Consider the following 15,544-nt stretch of genomic DNA (forward strand, 5'->3'; position numbering starts at 1 on the left):
AAAGCTCACCTCTTGTGGTGGCCTAGCAAGACTGGAGATGCTTTTTCAGCACAGTTAACACAGGACCCATCCTGCCTGGGGCTCCCCACAGAAGCTGTCCTCACCCACTCCCAGCCCCACCTCTGCAAGGCTCAAGAAAGTAGAGCAGGAACAGTGAGGAGAGAGGGAGAGAGTGCTCCAGGGTGGGGTGTCTCCTTCAGGCCTTGGTTTGCCCATCTGTGAAATGGGTGGTGAGATTTGGTCTTTGAGGCCCCTGATATGGCTGACACTCAGCTGTTTTCAAGGGAGAACTCCCTGCCCTGTGACCTCTCGAGGGTCTGGATCACCAGGGATGAGCAGCTCCCAGAACGTTAGCACGTTAGCCCAGTCCCCTCCCTAGATGAGTTCGGTAACATCTGAAACAATTCAATTATGCCCTGTTCCTAGGACAGAAGCACAACCATTCTGAAGTGATCGGAGCACTGGCTCAACTGCAGTGTGCCCTTTGGCCCCTTTACCTGCCTCCCCCACCCGCCAGAGCGGAGCCCAGGAGGGAAGCCAGCCCGTCCTTCTCTGGGGGAACGAGGCTGAGCACCTCGGCTCTGACGCCCCCGCCCGAGCTCTGTGGGGCCAGACCCGCCACCTGCGGGGGCACCTGCTGGAGGTCAGGCTGTCGTGTGATATCGGGTAGTGTGTGTTCTTGTGTGTTTGTTGGTTAAATGTGTCTTGAACTTTAGAATCATTCACACAGAATTGTTGCTGTTTGTTGGGAACAGAATGGGCTGGGAAAAGCCCAGTCTTGGGTTCTTGCCCTTGTACCATTTAAAATTGACATTTAATTTTTCAAATCACTGTCGGTGCCTAATCACTTAAGTTATTAATTTATTCTGTTTTCTTTATTCTGTTTTCTTTTTTAAAAAAAATATGTAACACGTATTTATCCTGTGAGTAGGTCGAGGTGGGGTGGGAACGTGTTCGTGTGGCCCCTGATTTTTGCTGTGGTGACACATGGTACAGGCCTGACGCTTGCAGGCCCCTTTTTACTGTGGTGTTGGCGCAGGACAACAATAAAGTCCATTAGAAGCAACCAGCGTGGGCTCCAAGTCTCCTGTCCGAGGGCTGGGGGGCAGCCGACGCCAGCCCACAGGCCGGCTTACACATCCTGGGTGAGAAGGGGCTTCACTCTGGGTCTGGGGAAGGCTCTGGGCCAGTCTGCTCTGCTTCCATTGTCATCAAAAACAACTGAGTACTTTTCTTGGCTGGAACCAAGAACGAACCCTCCTTACCTCAGACTGACTCCTGCTGTGTAAATGGTAATGACTTCTGCCAAGTCAGACGGCGCCCTGGACTGGGGCTGAAGAATGAATGTGTGTGATGTGACAGACTCGGCCACTGTCGCTGGTCCCTGCGAGCTGACATGGACAGGTCTGTGATGTTTGGGCCAAAACTCACCTACAGCATAGACAGGTAGCCCTGGCTACCGCCCCTGTCCCTGCCTTCCCACCTCGTTGGCTCTCCCCACGTGAACGGGCAGGGTTGGCAGGAAGGGCCCTGTGTGCCCCGCCAGCTCCAAAGGTGGTGTGGTACCTGGGGGAAGGCCCTGCCGCCCAGCTCTCCTGGCCTGGTCCCTGTCCCGCCCAGCAGAGGCCACCAGCCCCCCGGTCCTCAGAGGGAAGGAAGGCAGTAGCTACTGGGCTGTAGCCCCACTTGATACAAGTCCCCTGATGACACCCCATTGGGCAGCCCTACAAAGGCAAAGGGCTCCCTTCTCCGCAGGGTGATGAGCCTCCCGTCCTCGCCGGCCCACAGAGCACGCAGTGGGTGCTGCACAAGCCGGGGACGGGGCCTCGACACATCCCAGGAAGCCAGGACAGCACTGCCGTGGGGTGGGAAGAATGACATCTTTAAAGGCTTCAGAGAACCTAGTTTTATTCCTGTTTGAGCTCCTGAGTCTCTTCTCCCCGTTTAGAAGGGGTACAGCAGTGTCAGGGCGCATGAGGTCAGTATCCACGCTCCACACCAGACACCCGCCCGCCCGCCCCCAGGCCGCCGCACTATTGGCCAACTGCTCAGGAGCGAGCCAGCCAGCTTTCCTCGGGCAGACAGTGGCTTCGTGAGAAACAGACATAATTGCAATAAAAGATTCTCTGTCTTAACCAGAGGGGGATGCAAACAGTGGCATCTCAGGCACTGAGGCAGGCTAGGGGAGAGGGGTTCCCCACTGTGTGGGGCTGTCCTCGCCTCTGTGTGTTCCTGCTGGGCCAGGCTGCTTCCCGTCTACACTCCACTCAGAAGTACAAACAGAGCAGCACCCACACGTTGCCGGTGAAACCCCAGAGAACCAAGGCAGCCAGAGGTGTGATGCACAGAGGGGCAAGGGCGCGGCCCCCACTCTGCTTTTATGCTGGAGAGCAACGGGGCCGCCGGGAAGGAGCTGGAAGGGCAATGCTGCCCAGGCAAACACTGGAGCTGCACAGCGCAGCCCTGTCCACAGGCTGCGAGCGCGCAGGCTCCAGGGTCCCATCTAAGGTGCTTCAAGTTGGCCAAGACACTCAGTAAAATCCTAATGGGGTCGAGGCCAGCATCAGGGCTTGAGGCTGAGTTGAAGGGGTTTGGGTCTCACCTCTGCATCTCAGTCTCCGTGTACCCTCAGACTGAGGACCAGAGTCCCACATGCTTCCTCTCCTCCTTTCTTGCCCTTGGAAGGGCCTGTGTTTAGAACCAGACCTGGTTCCCAAAGAAAGGGGTCAGGGCCTCCCCGGAGGCCGGCTGAGGCACCCCCACAGCTAGGAACAGGGAAGTGTTCACATTAGAAGACCAGTCTGTGGAAGTCACCACCATTGCCACCGGCAGGGTTGCAACCCCCTGGAGAGCCTTCGTCCTCATCCTTGTCTTCGTCAAAGCCCCTTCCCCAGTGCGGAGAAGGGGGGAGCGTAGAGATGTAGGCGGCCCTGCTCCGTGCCTCCTTCTCCTGCTCCTGGGAACACATGAAGCGGGGGAAGGAAGCTTACGATTGGGGCCTGGGAGCAGTCCTCCCCGCCTTCCCCAGCGCCCCCAGCACAGCACTTCTGCCCGAGCACAGAGGAGCCAAGCTTCTGCCCTACAGGCGGTCCAGTCCCCTGGGAGGCAGGGGATGGAGCCATCCTTCCATCCTATGTCTAAGCTTCAAAATCATTCTTCCTTCTCCCAACAAAAGCCCAGCCCCTTGGAGGAAAGGAGCTCATTCATACTAGACTGTGGCACCAGGAGGCAGGAGGTCCAGGGACTGCGAGGGTCACATCATACCACACAGGGACCTCTCTGCGGGCTTCCTGGTACCACTGTCCAGTTCACTGCCTGAAGGCACTGGGCCTGGACTCGCCTATGAACAAGCTCTTCCTCCTGCTGAGCTGAGGCTGGCTTCTGCTGGACAGCCTGGCAGAAGGGCAAAGGCAGGCCTGGTGACCCACCCAGGTGCCACCTCCCCCACATCAACACTGACCCAGGTGCTGCTGGCCGTGTAGGTCCTGGCGTGGTCGCTGCAGTTGTTCGTGGCCACTACCCTTCTCGTTGGTCAGAGGCCTTGCGGTGCCAGTTGCTAAGTACTGACACCACCCGTCACACTCCAGAGCAGTCACAGGCACGGTGCAGAGGAGGCTCGCTGGGAGGGGTCCCCACGCATAGAACCCCGCACTGCCCGCCAGCACGTAGGAGACTGAATGAGTAACTGATGACTATTCAGCGTCTGCTCCTCTGAAGTGCGGGGGTATGGCTGTTTGGTCCCCAGTTATCCCAGCACTAAGTGATAGGTGGATGGACAAAAGAGGAAAGGAAGAGACTCGGAGGAACTCCGAGCAGAGGTGCCCACGGGGCTGCTCACCTGCAGGAAAAGGATGTTGTCTTTGGAAATGGCTTCCATCAAGTCTTTGGGGAGGGTGGGCTCTGTGCGGACTCTGGGGGAGCCTGGCTCGGCCTCGGGGCCCTCCCCAGGCCGCTGCCGGTAAAAGAGCACATAGGCCGTGTCCTTGGGGAAGAAGGAGGTGATGTTGCTGACCGACTCGAAGGAGGAGAAGGACACCCGGGTGTCGTTGAAGAGGTACCACTGGTGCTCGGGCTCGGGCCTGTCCGCCGCTCCCGGGCAAGGGGCCGGGCGGGCGGCGCCCTCGCGGGCGTAGCAGTAGTAGTGGCCGCTCTCGGAGGACACCCCGGAGTGCACCACGACGCTGCACAGGTCGTAGGCCTGGGCCCGGCCCCCGGCCAGCGGCAGGCGGAGCAGCAGGGGGACGGCGACGTCGTCCAGGATCTTGCGGCGCCGCATGGTGCGCAGGTCGAAGGAGAAGCGCAGCAGCGTGAGGATGAGGTAGCGCGGGCCCTGGCTCAGCTCCACCGCCTTCTCGGCCTCCTGCAGCGACGCGCACGACTCGCAGTAGTAGCGGTTCTCCGCCGCGAGCCTCTCGGGGGACAGGAAGTAGTTGACCAGGTCCAGGACGGAGCGGGAGCCCTCCGCAGAGGGGGCGGCCGGGTGAGCGCCTGGGCGGCTGTCGTCCTCCTCCTCCTCCTCCACCTTCTCCTCTTCTACCTCTTTCTCCTCCTCCTCCGCCTCTCCAGCTCGTTCTCCACCCTTCTCGCCCACGTCCTCTCCTCTCCCCTCCTCCGCTTCCTCCTCTGTCTCCACCGGCTCCTGCCGGCTCTGCACTCCAGGTCCCTGGGGGCCCAGGCCTTCCACGCCCAGGACAGCTGGGGGGACGTGCCCCGTGATGCAGTGCTTCCTCTGCCTCCCAGGACCCGCCCTGCTTTGGACCTGGGCCAGGGACGGCGGTGGGGGCTCCGGGGCTCTGATGTCCTCTGCAGGGAGCATCACTGAGCCCAGGCGGCGGCTGCGACAGCGCTCAGGTGGGGGGAAGGCGAGGGAGAGGTCCGTGAAGGCCTCCTCCCTGGAGGAGACATTGAGGCAGCGAAGGCAGCATATCCGCGTCACAATCTTGCCTCCGAACATCATCTCCACAGAGGTTGAACTGGGGGCGGGGGGCTCCCCCGGGGGGGACGGCGAGCTGGACTGCTTGAGCTTCTGGCAGATCCTGGTCCCCGTCTTCTCCTCCTCGTGCAGCCTAGAGCAGGGAGCAGAGCCTTCTACACAGGTCCACTTCCAGCGCACTGGCCTGATGCAGGCCACACATTTACATGTATACAGTGCAGGATCTGCTCAGGGAATACACATACATGTGCAAAACGGCATCCATGCACTCACAAGCCAGGCACACACACTACACATTTACTGCATACAGGCACACAAACCTGCTACGTATCTATGTGCATGGCCCTCAGACCTGACAAAAACACACATGCACACTCAGGCAAGCACAGCGCAGGGTTGCACACGCGCACACACGCACACACATCACTCCCAGGTCACAGTTGAGGTCAGCATCTCCCAAACTTCTCTTACTCAGCCCCAGCCCCACACTCATGGCACACGGCTCCGAACCTTCCACGGGTGCAACGTAGCACCCCCATTTCCAGGGAGAGGCAAACAGCATGGAGGGGTGGGCTTCCCCCGGGCCTGGCCTCCCTTACCGATCCAGCAGGTACTTTAGGTACTCCGAGCAGTCCTGCTGGGTGCCGGGGCTAAACCAGGGTGTCCAGGACGCCGAGAGGAAGTTCTCTGGAGAAATGGCCGGCCGCTAGGACAGCGGTGGGGAAAGGCAGGGTCAGGACAGGAAGCCGCTCTCCAGCCAGCTCGCTAGGCCCGAGGACCTGCCTAGGGACTCTGCCCCAACCTTCCCGGCCTCCTCACTGACTCCTCCCCTCCCATGAGGGAGGGACTGTCGCAAACTCATCTCTGTGCCCCTTCACGGCCTTGCATGATGCCCAGCCCAGGGTTTTAGGTTCCATGAGGGCAGAGACAGTGGACAAAACAAATATGGTCCTCGGGGTACCAGCAATGTGAGTGCTCAAAAATGTCAGCAGGGGAACAGAGCAATGCCCAAGCAGTGGACTGGGTCGCGGACTGGACCTCGGGCTGGCGGGCAGCACAGCAAGGAGAGGGCTTAAGGAGGCCCCCTCTCCTGTCAGGTAAGGGGCAGAATCCGCTCCGCGGGCTTTGGCCAGAACCCAGGCCAGCCTGGACAGGGGCTCTTACAGCAGAAGTGGAGGCTCATAGCCAGATGCAGGCAGGCCCTGGGGAAGGGAAGGGTGTCAGACCCAAGCCTCCCTCCACCACACCCCAGGCCCCTGCACTCACCTGGCTATGCTCCAGGAAGGCGAAGAGCCACTGCAGCTTGGTCATCAAGGGCTGTGAGTTGTTCTCAGTCAAACGGAGCACACAGTGTCTGAAGCTACCGAACAAAGCACCAGGGTAAGCCTGGGGCACCCAAGGGGCCCATACTTGCCCGTGCAGCGGGCAGCCCGGAGCCTCCAGGCTTCCAGGCGAACAGACGCTCGCAGCTCAAGGCTGGGCCAGAGGCAGGGGAGGAGGAGCAGGTGACCAATCAGCTTGGACAATGAGGTGATCCCTGATGTCGCTTCCACTTCTGACAGCCCGTGATGCCAAGTTTTGAATATTAGAATGTCCTCAATCCTGTGGTCCCGAGGTTCTATGGCTGGAACCCTCGAAGTCCACCCTTAAAGCCCCTTCTCAGGGCCCCTGCCACTGCCCCTAAGAGCACCCCAAGCTGTTCCTCTGCCTTCAAATGAGGCGGGTCCATGTGAGGAACACGCTGAGAGAAGAGGACTGCGAGGGTACACCGGCTCCCAGGGACCGGCCTGATCTGAGAGGTGGCAGGAGCCCCTCCTGACACCCACATTCCCAGGCCGTCAGAGCCCCAGGCCCCGGCTTAGCTCCCGTTCTCACGAGCAGCTCTGGGCACACAGACCGGCCCCTCCGACCTGAGCCCCTGTGCGGAGCAGGGCTTCCAGAGTGCGCTCCACTCGTCTGCGAATGGTGGCTTCAGAACGGAGCATTTGGAGACTCGTGATTTGACACTGCTGTGACCATAAGGACCATTTTCCGATTAGTCATTTTGTTATATTTTGAAAAAGTAATGGTCTGCAGAGGCTGGAAATTTAAAGAAAGAAAATAAAACTAGCTCTTCCGCAGGCAGTTCAAGCAGCACAGCAGCAGCCCATTAGCAGGTCCTAGAGAACCAACCTCCTCCTACTGGACTCAAAGCTCAGACAGGCCCTGGCCGGTTTGGCTCAGCAGTTAGAATTACAGCCTGTGGACCAAAAGGTCATGGGTTCGATCCCAGTCAAGAGCACGTACCTGGCTTGCAGGTTCGATCCCCAACCCCAGTAGAGGTTGTGAGGGAGGCAGTCGATCGATATGTCTCTCCATCAGTGTTCCTCCCCTTCTTCCCTCCTATCCACTCTCTCAGAATCAGTGGGAAAATATACTTGGATGAGGATTAACAACAACAACAACACAAAAAAGCACAGACAGAACAAACTGACTTGAGGTCATACCATCAGCCCAAAGCAAAGCTTACTTTCGCTGTTTTATTAAAGATGTCTAAGTGTGGTATTAGCAAAAGAATATTTGAATAAATCAATGGAACAGAATAGAAAACCCAGAAATAGACTCCCATAAATAGTCAACTGATCATTGACAAAGGAGCAAAGGTAATGCACTGGAGCATGACAAAGAGAGTCTTGTCAACAAATGGAGCTGGAATAACTGGACATCCACACACAAAAAAATGAATCTAGACACAAAAATAAACTCAAAATGGATCACAGAGCTAAATATAAAAAAAAAACGACAAAAATCCTAGGAGAAAACCTAGATGGCCTTGGATATGCTAATGCCTTATTAGATACAACAGACATGATACAGGACAGAAAAATTGATAAAATTAAATTAAAATTAAAAATGTCTGCTCTGCAAAAAGTAATATCAAGATAATCAGAAGACTGGGAGAAAATACTTGCAAAAAACTCATCTGATAAAAGACTATTACCCATAATATATAAAGAACTCTTATAACTCAACAATTTTTTTAAAAACAACCCAATTAAAAACTGGGCTAAACATCTTCACAGACATCTGACCAAAGACATAAAGGTGGCAAATAAGTACACGAAAAGATACTCCCACCATCATGTGTCATCAGAGAAATGAAAATGAAAAGCAACAAGAGCCCTGGCTGGTTTGGCTCAGCGGTTAGAGCGTCAGCCTGCGGTCCTGAGAGACCCGGGTTCGGTTCCCGCTAAGGGCACGTACGTCGGTTGCAGTTTGTCCCCGGCCCTGGTTGGTTGTGCGGGTGGCAGCCACTCGATGTGTCCCTTTCACATCGATGTTTCTCTCTCTCTCTGTTCCTCTCTCTCCCTCCCACTCTACCTGAACAAAAAGTGGAAAAATGTCCTTGGGTGAGGATAAAAAAAAAAAAAGAAAAGCAACAAGATACACCTATTAGAATGACCAAAACCCAGAACCCTCATAACAACTGCTGGGAAGGACATGGAGCAACAGGAACTATCATTCATCACTACTGGGAATGCAAAATGGTGCAGCCACTTTGAAAGTCAGTTCGGCAGTTTCTCAAAAATTAAATATCTCTAGAGAACCACCCAAAGACTAGCTGAACAGACTCCTACAACTAAGGATAGAAAGCAGCAGCCACATGGAGACTGGCGGCTGGAGTGGAAGCGCAGAATGGGCAGCCCCATACCCACGTGTGGGGGTTAAGAAACAGGAGAGAGATGTCAGCTGTGTAGGGCCCCCCTGAGGAGCAAGGGGTCCCAGAACCACACCATGCCCCCCAACCCAGGATTCCAGTGCCAGGAAAAGAAGTCCCTATAACTTCTCACTGTGAAAACCAGCAGTTACAGGGCTGCTGGAGCCCCAGTATCCTTATAAGGGCCTGAGCATGAACTTACTCACGGACTCATTGGCTCTGAGCTCCAGGACTGAGGTACCAGTCAAAAAGCACCAGGGACATATGGGAAGGACCTGAACTGACAAACTTCAGAGAGAGGGCTGGAAGGACAGGGGTCAGGGTAGCAAATGCCATTGTTACTTCGTTGAGCTGCCCAGGCTGGCACCAAATCTGAGACTACATGGAGGGACCTGGAAAGTACTATCCTAAGCAAAACAAGCCAAGCAGAAAAAGACAAATATCATATGATCTCACTTATTTGTGGAATATAATGAACATAACAGTCTGAGGAATGGGGTCGTCCCAGAGACATGGAAGTAGGGTACAGACTGACAACCCTCAGAAGATGGGGTGGTGGTGGGAGGGAAGAAATAAACCACAAAACTTGTATGCATGTACGCATAACCAATGGACACAGACAACAAAGCCAGGGACAGGGTGGGGGGGATGGGGAGGAGGGTGTCAATGGGGAAAAAAAGGAGAAACATCTGTAACAAATATAAATTTTTTAAAAATAAAATAAAGAAAGAACAGCAAAAGAAAAAGAATTTAAAAAATGAGAATATGCCCTGGCCAGTTTGGCTCAGCGGGTAGTGTGTCAGCCTGCGGTCTAGGGAGACCCGGGTTCAGTTCCCACTAGGGGCATGTACTTCAGTTGCAGTTTGTCCCCGGCCCTGGTTGGGTCGTGCGGGTGGTAGCCACTCAGTGTGTCCCTTTCACATCGATGTTTCTCTCTCTCTCTCTTCCTCTCTCTCCCTCCTGCTCTATCTGAATTTAAAAAATGGAAAAATGTCCTCCGGTGAGGATAAAAACAAAAAAAATGAGAATAGTTTAAGGGAACTTATCAAACAAAACAACATTCACATAACAGGGGTCCAGAAAAAGAGAGAGCAAAGGATTGAAAACCTGAACACAAGTCCAGGAAGGATAGAGTCCCAAACAAGGTGAACCCAAAGAGGCCCACACCAAAACACATAATTAAAATGCCAAAGGTTAAAGACAGAGAGAGAATCTTAAAATCAACAAGAAAAGCAGTTAATACTTTCAACAATAAGGACACATTTTAAAAAGAAAAAGAAAAGCAGTTACCTACAAGGAAGCTCCCTTAAGACTATTAGCTTATTTCTCAACAAAAACTTTGCAGGCCAGAGCAAATGGCACCAAATATTCAGAGATGAAAAACAAGGATCTACAACCAAGATTATTCTACTCAGCAAGGCTATCTTTTAAAATTGAAGGAGAAATAAAGAGCTAAAGACAAGAAAAAGCTAAAGGAATTTATCATCACCAAATCAATATTACAAGAAATGTTAAAGGGACTTGTTTAAGCAAAAGAAAGAAACTAAAAGATCAAAAGTATGGACAATAAAATTGCAATAAATATATGCCTGTTAATATTACTTTAAATATAAGTGGACTAAATGATCTAATCAAAAGACATACAGTGGCAGAATGGATAAAAATACAAGACACATACATATGCTGCCCACAAGAGACCCATTTCAAATCAAAAGACACCCGCAACCTGAAAGTAAAAGGATAGAAAAATATACTTCATGCAAAAGAAAATGAAAAAAAAAAATTAAATAGCAATACTTATATTAGACAAAATAGACTTTAAAACAAAGGCTACATAACAAAAGACAAAGAAGAACATATCATAATCATAAAGGGATCAATCCAACAAGAGGATATAAACCTTGTAAACATTTATGCACCCAACATAGAAGCACCTAACTATATATAAAGCAAAAATAAATAAATACATACATACATACATACATTAAAATGATCATAACCATAATCAAATGCGATTTATACCTGGGATGAAAAGTTGGTTCAAGATTTAACTGAGAAACCAAGGCTCTTCAAGTAACCCGACTAATACCCTCCAGGCAAAAAGCTAGAGGATAACTGAACCTTTCCTGGGCTTGCAAATCTACACAGGAAAGTAAGACTTGACAGTGGTGTTTAATGTGGGATTTCCCACGCTCCTCCAAACCCAGTAGCAGGAGCCACAAACAGCAGAACAACACCACCTACAGAGAAAATTTGGCAGGCTTCAAAACCCACTGAGATAGCCAAAATGGTGAAACAAAGAAACAAATCCCAAAGGAAAGAACAAGAGACCTCTATCAAAGACGAGATAAATGAAATGCAGTTAAGCAAGTTATCAGAGGTAGAATTCAGAGCCATGATCTTCAGGAAGCTCAACAGCATGAGTAAGGACATCAACACCATGAGTAAAGACATAGAAACATTGAAAATCAACCAACTGGAAATGAAAAACCACCAAGAAGAAGTGAAAAATGACATAGCAGAAATAAAGAACACATTGGAAGGACTAAACAGCAGAGTAGAGGAAGCTGTATTAGAAGACAGGGTAGGAAAAAAACCAATCAGAAAACAAAAAAGAAAAAAGAAATAGAAAGACAGCTTAAGAGAACTGTGGGACAACTGGAAACTTAATAATAGTCACATCATAGGAGTCTGCGAAGAAGAAAATGAGCAAGGGTTAGAGAATATATTTGAAGAAACAGTGACAGAAAACTCTCCTAACGTGGTGAAGGAAGAAGGCATTCAAGTTCAAGAAGCACAGAAAGCCCCAAGTAAGAAGAACCAAAAAAAAGCCCACACCAAGACACATAGTAATTAAAATGCCAAAAATTAAAGAGAAAGAGAGAATCCTAAAGGCAGCAAGAGATAAGCAACAGGTTACCTACAAAGGAAATCCCATAAGGCTATCAGCTGACTTCTCAACAGAAACACTACAGACCAGAAGGGAATGGCATGAAGTAATCAAGGTCATGAAAAACAAGGATCTGAATCCAATACTACTCTATCCAGCAAGGCTATCATTCAAAATAGAAGGTCAAATAAAGAGCTTCCCAACAAAAAAAGGCTAAGGGAATACATTAGCACCAAACCAGCACTGCAAGAAATGTTAAAAGGACTGCTGTAATTAGTAGAAGAAATAGAAAGAAAAATAGAACCACACTAAACAAAAATGGCAATAAATAAGTACACATCAATAATCACCTTAAATGTGAATGGTTTGAATGCTCCGATAAAAAGACACAGAGTAGTTGATTGGATGAGAAAGCATGACTCATATATATGTTGTTTACAAGAGACCCACCTCACAACAAAAGACTCACATTCTTCTCAAGTGCACATGGGACATTCTCAAAGACAGACCACATGTTAAGGCACAAACTAAGTCTTTACAAGTTCAAGAAGACTGAAATCATATCAAGCATCTTCTCAGATCACAATGGCATGAAACTAGAAATCAATTGCAACAACAACAGGCAGAGACATGTGAACACATGGAGGCTAAACAGCATGTTATTAAACAATGAGTGGGTTCCCGAGGAGATCAAGGAAGAAATTGAAAACTTCCTGGAAACCAATGAAAATGAACACACAACAACACAAAATCTATGGGATGTAGCGAAAGCAGTTCTGAGAGGGAAGTTCATAGCACTACAGGCCTATCTCAAGAAACAAGAGAAATTTCTAATAGAGTATGTAACCTCACAACTTAAAGAACTAGAAAGCAAACAAAAAGAAACCCTCAAGCAAGTAGAAGGAAGGAAATAGTAAGGATCAGAGCAGAAATAAATGACATAGAGACCAAAAAAACAATTCAAAGGATCAATGAAACAAAGAGCTGGTTTTTCGAAAACATAAACAAGATTGATGGACCCTTAGCTAGACTCACCAAGAAACAAAGAGAGAGAACCCAAATATACAAAATCAGAAGTGAAAGAGGAGAAGTAACAACTAACACCACAGAAATACAAAGGATCATTAACAAATACTGTGAACAATTATATGGCAACAAATACGACAATCTATGTGAAATGGACAAATTTCTAGAAACACATAGTCTCCCAAAACTGGACCAGGAAGAGATAGAAAACTTGAACAGACTTATAACAACTAAGGAAATTGAAGATGTAATGAAGACTCTCCCAGAAAACAAAAGCCCAGGCCCAGACGGCTTCACAGGGAAGTTTTACCGAACATTCAAAGAACTAACACCCATTCTCCTCAAACTATTTCAAAAAATTCAAGAAGAAGGAAGACTTCCAAATTCATTTTATGAGGCCAGCAGAATTCTAATTTCAAAACCAGAAAAAGACACTACAAAGAAAGAAAACTACAGGCCAATATCCCTGATGAACATAGATGCCAAAATCCTGAACAAAATACTATCAAATCAAATCCAGCAATACATCAAAAAAATGATTCACCATGACCAAGTGGGATTCATCCCAGGGATGCAAGGCTGGTACAATATTCGCAAATAAATAAATGTGATACACCACATAAACAAAATGAAAGATAAAAACCACATGATCATATCAATAGATGCTGAAAAAGCATTCGACAAAACCCAGCACCCAAAAAAAGAGAAATGTTGGTTCAATATCCACAAATCAATAAATGTGATACACCACATAAACAAAATGAAGGATAAAACCCATATGATATCAATGGGTGCAGAAAATGCATTTGACAAAATCCAGCACCCATTTATGATAAATACTCTCAGAAGAGTGGGAATAGAGGAAGCATACCTCAACATAAGAACAGCCATAATAACAATCTTTAGAACTAACACAAAAATTCAGTAAAATAGCAGGATACAAAATTAATAGTCAGAAATCTGGTGCATTTTTATACACCAATGACAAACTCTAAGAACTTAAGAAACAATCCCATTTGCAATTGCATAAAAAAAAAAAAAAAAAAACATAGATAAAATACCTAGGAATAAATTTTACCAAGGAGGAAAAGACCTGTATTTAGAAAACTATAAGACCTTGAAGAAAGAAACTGAAGAAGATATAACTAACTGGGAGGATATACTGTGCTCATAGATTGGATATTTTAACAACGTTAATTTTTCTTTACTACCCAAAGCAATATACAGATTTGATGAAATCCCTGTCAAAATTCTAATGGCATTTCTCACAGAAATAGAAAAAACAATCCTAAAATTTGTATAGAACCACAAAGACCCTGAATAGCCAATGCAATCTTGAGAAAGAAAGCAAACTAGTGGCATTATGCTTCCTGATTTTAAACTGTATTACAGAGCTACAGTAATCAAAACAGTATGGTATTATCATAAAAACATAGACACAAATCAATGAAACAGAACAGTGTGTCCAGAAATAAACCCATGCATATATATAAACCCATGCATATATATTAAATTAATATACAATAGAGCCAAGAATAATAAATGAGGAAAGAATATTCTTTTGAATAAATGGTGTTGGAAAAACTGGACAGCTATATGCAATCTTACTATTGTTCTTATACCGTATACAAATATTGATTCAAAATGAATTGAGAATTGAATGTAAGACCTGAAAACATCTAGCTCCTATAAAAAAAAAATAAGCTATAAGCTCCTTGACATTGGTCCTGGCAATGATGTTTTTGGATCTGACACCAAAAGCAAAGGCAACAAAAGCAAAACAAACAAGTGTAACTATGTTAAACTAAAAAGCTTCTGCACATCAAAGGAAACCATCAACAAAATGAAAATGCAATCTATTAATGAGAGAAAACATTTGCCAAATCATATATCTGATAAGGGATTAATATTCAAAATATATAAAGAACCCATACAACTCAATAGCAAAACAATAATGTAGTTAAAAAAAATAGGCAGGGGATCTGAATAAACATTTTCCCACAGAAGACACACATGTGGCCAACAGGTACATGTAAAGGTGCTCTGTATCAGGGAAATGCAAATCAAAGCCACAGTAAGATATCACTTCATACCTGATAGAATGGCTATTATCAAAAGGACAAGAAATAAGTGTTGGCGAGGATATGGAGAAAAGGGAACCTTTGTGCACTGTTGGTAGGAATGTAAATTAATGCAGCCACTATGGAAAACAGTATGGATGTTTTTCAGAAAATTAAAAATAGAACTACCATATGTTTTAGCAATTCCGCTTCTGGGTATTTATCCAGAAAAATCACAAACACTAACTTGAAAAAATATCTGCACTCCCAGGCTCATTGCAGCAGTATTTATAATAGTCAAGATATGGAAACAACCTGAGTGTCCACTGAGAGACGAATGAACATGTAATATGAAATGTGAAACGAAAATGTGAGATAGATATATATAATGCAATATTATTCGGCCATGAGAAAAAAAGAAAATCCTGTCATTTGTGACAACTGGACAAACCTGGAGGGCATTATGTTAAGTGAAATAAGTCAGACAGAAAAAGACAAATACTGTATGATCTAATTTATATGTGGAATCTAAAAAAAAAAAAAAACACCTCACAGATTCAGAGAACAAATTGTTGGTTGCCAGAGGTTAGCAGTGGTGTGTGGGCAAAATACGGGAAGGAAGTCAAAAGTTACAAACTTCCAGTTATAAAATAAATAAGTCCTGGGGATGTAATGTACAGCATGGTGACTACAGTTAATGATACTGTATTGTATATTTGAAAGTTGCTAAGAGTAAATCTTAAAACTTTTCATCCCAAGAAAAAATTTGTGTGGTGATGGGTGTTAACTAGGTTTACAGTGACCATTTAATAAAATGTACATATATCAAATCATGTTGTACATCTGAAATTAATATGTTAATGTCACTTATATCCCAATAAGCAATAAAAGCAACCTTTTCATAGCAAAAAACAAAAACTCTCCACAGAGTAAAAAGG

At 47.5% G+C, this 15,544-nt stretch overlaps 1 protein-coding gene across 2 annotated transcripts in view; it reads right to left on the reverse strand.

Annotated features, from left to right (window-relative positions):
- Positions 1–2,078: 2,078 nt before the first annotated feature.
- Positions 2,079–15,544, reverse strand: part of USP35 (ubiquitin specific peptidase 35) — a 32,103-nt gene continuing 18,637 nt past the window's right edge. For both annotated transcript variants that reach the window (XM_036258796.1, XM_036258795.1), the window contains 4 exons: positions 6,200–6,293; positions 5,533–5,639; positions 3,839–5,066; positions 2,079–2,956 (listed from right to left, as the gene is read on the reverse strand). In XM_036258796.1, coding sequence (XP_036114689.1) covers positions 2,789–2,956; positions 3,839–5,066; positions 5,533–5,639; positions 6,200–6,293 — 1,597 coding nt within the window. In that variant the 3' untranslated portion in view covers positions 2,079–2,788. The remainder of the gene's footprint in view (positions 2,957–3,838; positions 5,067–5,532; positions 5,640–6,199; positions 6,294–15,544) is intronic.

Source organism: Molossus molossus, unplaced genomic scaffold, assembly GCF_014108415.1.
Source record: "Molossus molossus isolate mMolMol1 unplaced genomic scaffold, mMolMol1.p scaffold_m16_p_13, whole genome shotgun sequence".
Classification (NCBI taxonomy): Eukaryota; Metazoa; Chordata; class Mammalia; order Chiroptera; family Molossidae; genus Molossus; species Molossus molossus.